We start from the raw sequence: 2,681 nt of genomic DNA, 5'->3' as shown, positions 1-2,681 counted from the left end.
CAGGCCTGTGTTTGTTTTGCTTTGTTTTGTTTTTGGCCACGCAGCTTGGCTTGCGGGATCTTAGTTCCCAACCAGGGATCGAATCACGCCCCCTGCAGTGGAAGTGCAGCGTCCTAACCACTGGACCACCAGGAAAGTCCCTACAGGCCTGCGTTTTAGATTTGAGTCTGATCCTGGGGGCCCCTCAGACCCAGAGAGGTCCAGAGAGGGGCCCCAGGCAGCCTCACGTGTATGCTCTCTCCACAGCATGACCAACGGCGGCAAGACCACACTGACCAACAGCCTCCTTAAGTCACTGCCCAACTGCTGTGTGATCCACCAGGATGACTTCTTCAAGGTAGCTGCCCTGGCTGGGGACGGGGGGTGGCAGCCCCGAGAAGGAGACTCAGGGGAGCAGACCCCTCCCGGGGCACCCTGGGCTAACCCGAGTCGGGAGATCGAGGGACCGGCGATCTCGGTTACTGAGCACCTACTGTGTGCCTGGCACGTTCTCACGGCACACCCGTTCCCCATGGGACAGATGGGGAAACTGCGGTTCCCAGAGGGTGCGTGCCACCTGGGTGGTACCCTTTATCCTCTGCAACTCCGCTTTCCCATCTGCAAAATGGGCTCTGAGCCCGCCCTTGATGCTTTGTGGAGGGTGAGGGGGTAACTAGATCATAGATGCAAAATCCCCCCGCCCCTGGTCCCAACAGTCACAAGGTTGGGGAGGGGTTCTGAATGCCAGCCTGGAGCCCCCCACCCCCGCCTGGGACCTCGAAGCCTATGACTATCAGCTGCAGGGGGCCGAGGCAGGCAGGGGCACCCAGACCCTCACCGGGGGCTCTCCAGGCGCTGTCACCCCAGGGTGGGGTAAGGTGGGAAGGCGGGCACTGAGCCCGCGGCTTGGGCTCCTCTGTTTCAGCCCCAAGACCAAATAGCAGTTGGGGAGGACGGCTTCAAACAGTGGGACGGTAAGGACGGACGGCAGCCCCGCGCCCCCTGCCCTCACTGCCCCATGGCCCCCACCCTACCAACACTCGCTTTCCCGCCCCCAGTGCTGGAGTCCCTGGACATGGAGGCCATGCTGAGCACCGTGCAGGCCTGGATGATCAGCCCCCGGAAGTTCGCCCGTGCCCACGGGGTCAGTGTCCAGCTGGACGCCTCAGACACCCACATCCTCATCCTGGAAGGCTTCCTTCTCTACAGCTACAAGTGAGCATCTCCAAGTCTGGGCCCTGGACAGTCCGGGCCCTCCCAGGTCACCAAGTCTCTATTTTGACAGACAACCTTGCTGGGTGACCCTGGGCAGGACATCGTACCTCTCTGGGCCCATCCAAATTGGGAGAGAGGGAGGATTCCATCCTCAGGGTGAGGGGCTAATGCGGGCATAGTAGGAGGCTGGCCGATGCTGGTCCCCTCACTCATCCCTAACCGAATCAGCCCAGACAAACCGCCCCCCCCACAACCAGTCCTCATCACCCAGGAATGTCCCTGGAGGCCAAGGCCATGGGGGGTTGTGTACTTTGACCCACGGGCGCTGACCGGGTCCCCTACCCCTGCCAGGCCCCTGGTGGACTTGTATAGCCGACGGTACTTCCTGACCGTCCCGTACGAAGAGTGCAAGTGGAGGAGAAGGTGAGCCTGGGGGCCCTGTCTGCATTCCCAGGTGGGACCAGGAAACTGGGTAATGCCTGCTGGACATGGCCACCCTGAAGCTGCAGGCTGACGGGCAGCAGGCACCTGGGTGGTCAGTGCTGGGTTCCAGAGGCCCATAGCCTGCGGCCTGGAGAGCGTGGCCCACCCATGCCCTACCCTGGGCATCTCCCAGGCCCACCGGGGAAAATGCTGGAAGTTGGGGCACCCAGGCCCCAGCACGGGGCCCCTGAATCAGTGGGGTCCCCGTTCTCAGTGGTGCCACCCCGACCTAGTTCCCTCACCCCAGGCTCTGCTTGTGGCACCACCCTTGGGCGACATGGGTGTTGCTCATTCTTGCCCATCTCCCTCCCCAGTACTCGACGCTACATGGTCCCCGACCCCCCCGGCCTCTTCGACGGCCACGTGTGGCCTATGTACCAGAAGTATAAGCGCGAGATGGAGGCCAATGGCGTGGAAGTGGGTAAGTCCCTGAGTAAGATGAGGCCAGCTCCTCCCCACTGGGACCATTTGGGAAACCTGAAAGTCCCTCCTCGAGTCTCACCACCAGTCTCTCTCACTTTGGGCCCCAGAGGCTGGTCTGTTCCCGCAGGCTGACTCTGCAGGCCAGCTTCCTCCTGACCTGCAGTCCTCTAGTCCTCTGTGAGCTGGCCACCCGCCTCCTGGCAGCAGCCCCAGTGACCCGGGCCACGGTTGGGCCCCCAGGGCCCCTGACTGTGGCCTTTCTGATTTCAGTGTACCTGGACGGCATGAAGTCCCGCGAGGAGCTCTTCCACCAAGTCCTGGAAGACATTCAGAACTCGCTTCTGAACCGCTCCTAGGTGTGGCTGGAGAGGAGGGGCCCAGCCCCCAATGCAGGGACCCAGACACAATTCCGGCCACAGTACGGCCAGGCTGGCGGCATCCCAGCCAGACACTGCGTGACCATTTCCCTTTGGGGAAGTCTACATATGAGAGTGGAGGCCCCACTCACAGCCCAGCATCTCAGGGCCCAGGCATTCTGTCCCGAGATGCTTCTGTAACCTCGATGGCGGCTTACGTACTAA

General features: G+C 62.1%; 1 protein-coding gene across 1 annotated transcript; it reads left to right on the top strand.

The window, feature by feature from the left end:
* On the top strand, window positions 1-2,681 carry NMRK2 (nicotinamide riboside kinase 2). The gene is given in 7 exon segments (XM_089905665.1): window positions 1-337; window positions 905-953; window positions 1,038-1,194; window positions 1,466-1,490; window positions 1,493-1,617; window positions 1,992-2,098; window positions 2,371-2,681. Coding segments are annotated over 7 exon segments (639 nt in total). The 5' UTR covers window positions 1-247; the 3' UTR covers window positions 2,457-2,681.

The sequence above is a fragment of the Delphinapterus leucas genome, unplaced genomic scaffold (genome assembly GCF_059928025.1).
Source record: "Delphinapterus leucas isolate spDelLeu-1000000601 "Yukka" unplaced genomic scaffold, BTC_Dleu_Yukka2 spDelLeu_asBTCV2_sq25, whole genome shotgun sequence".
Taxonomy (NCBI): domain Eukaryota; kingdom Metazoa; phylum Chordata; class Mammalia; order Artiodactyla; family Monodontidae; genus Delphinapterus; species Delphinapterus leucas.
Note: the sequence above shows the minus strand (reverse complement) of the source record. Positions and strands in the feature narration are given on the sequence as shown.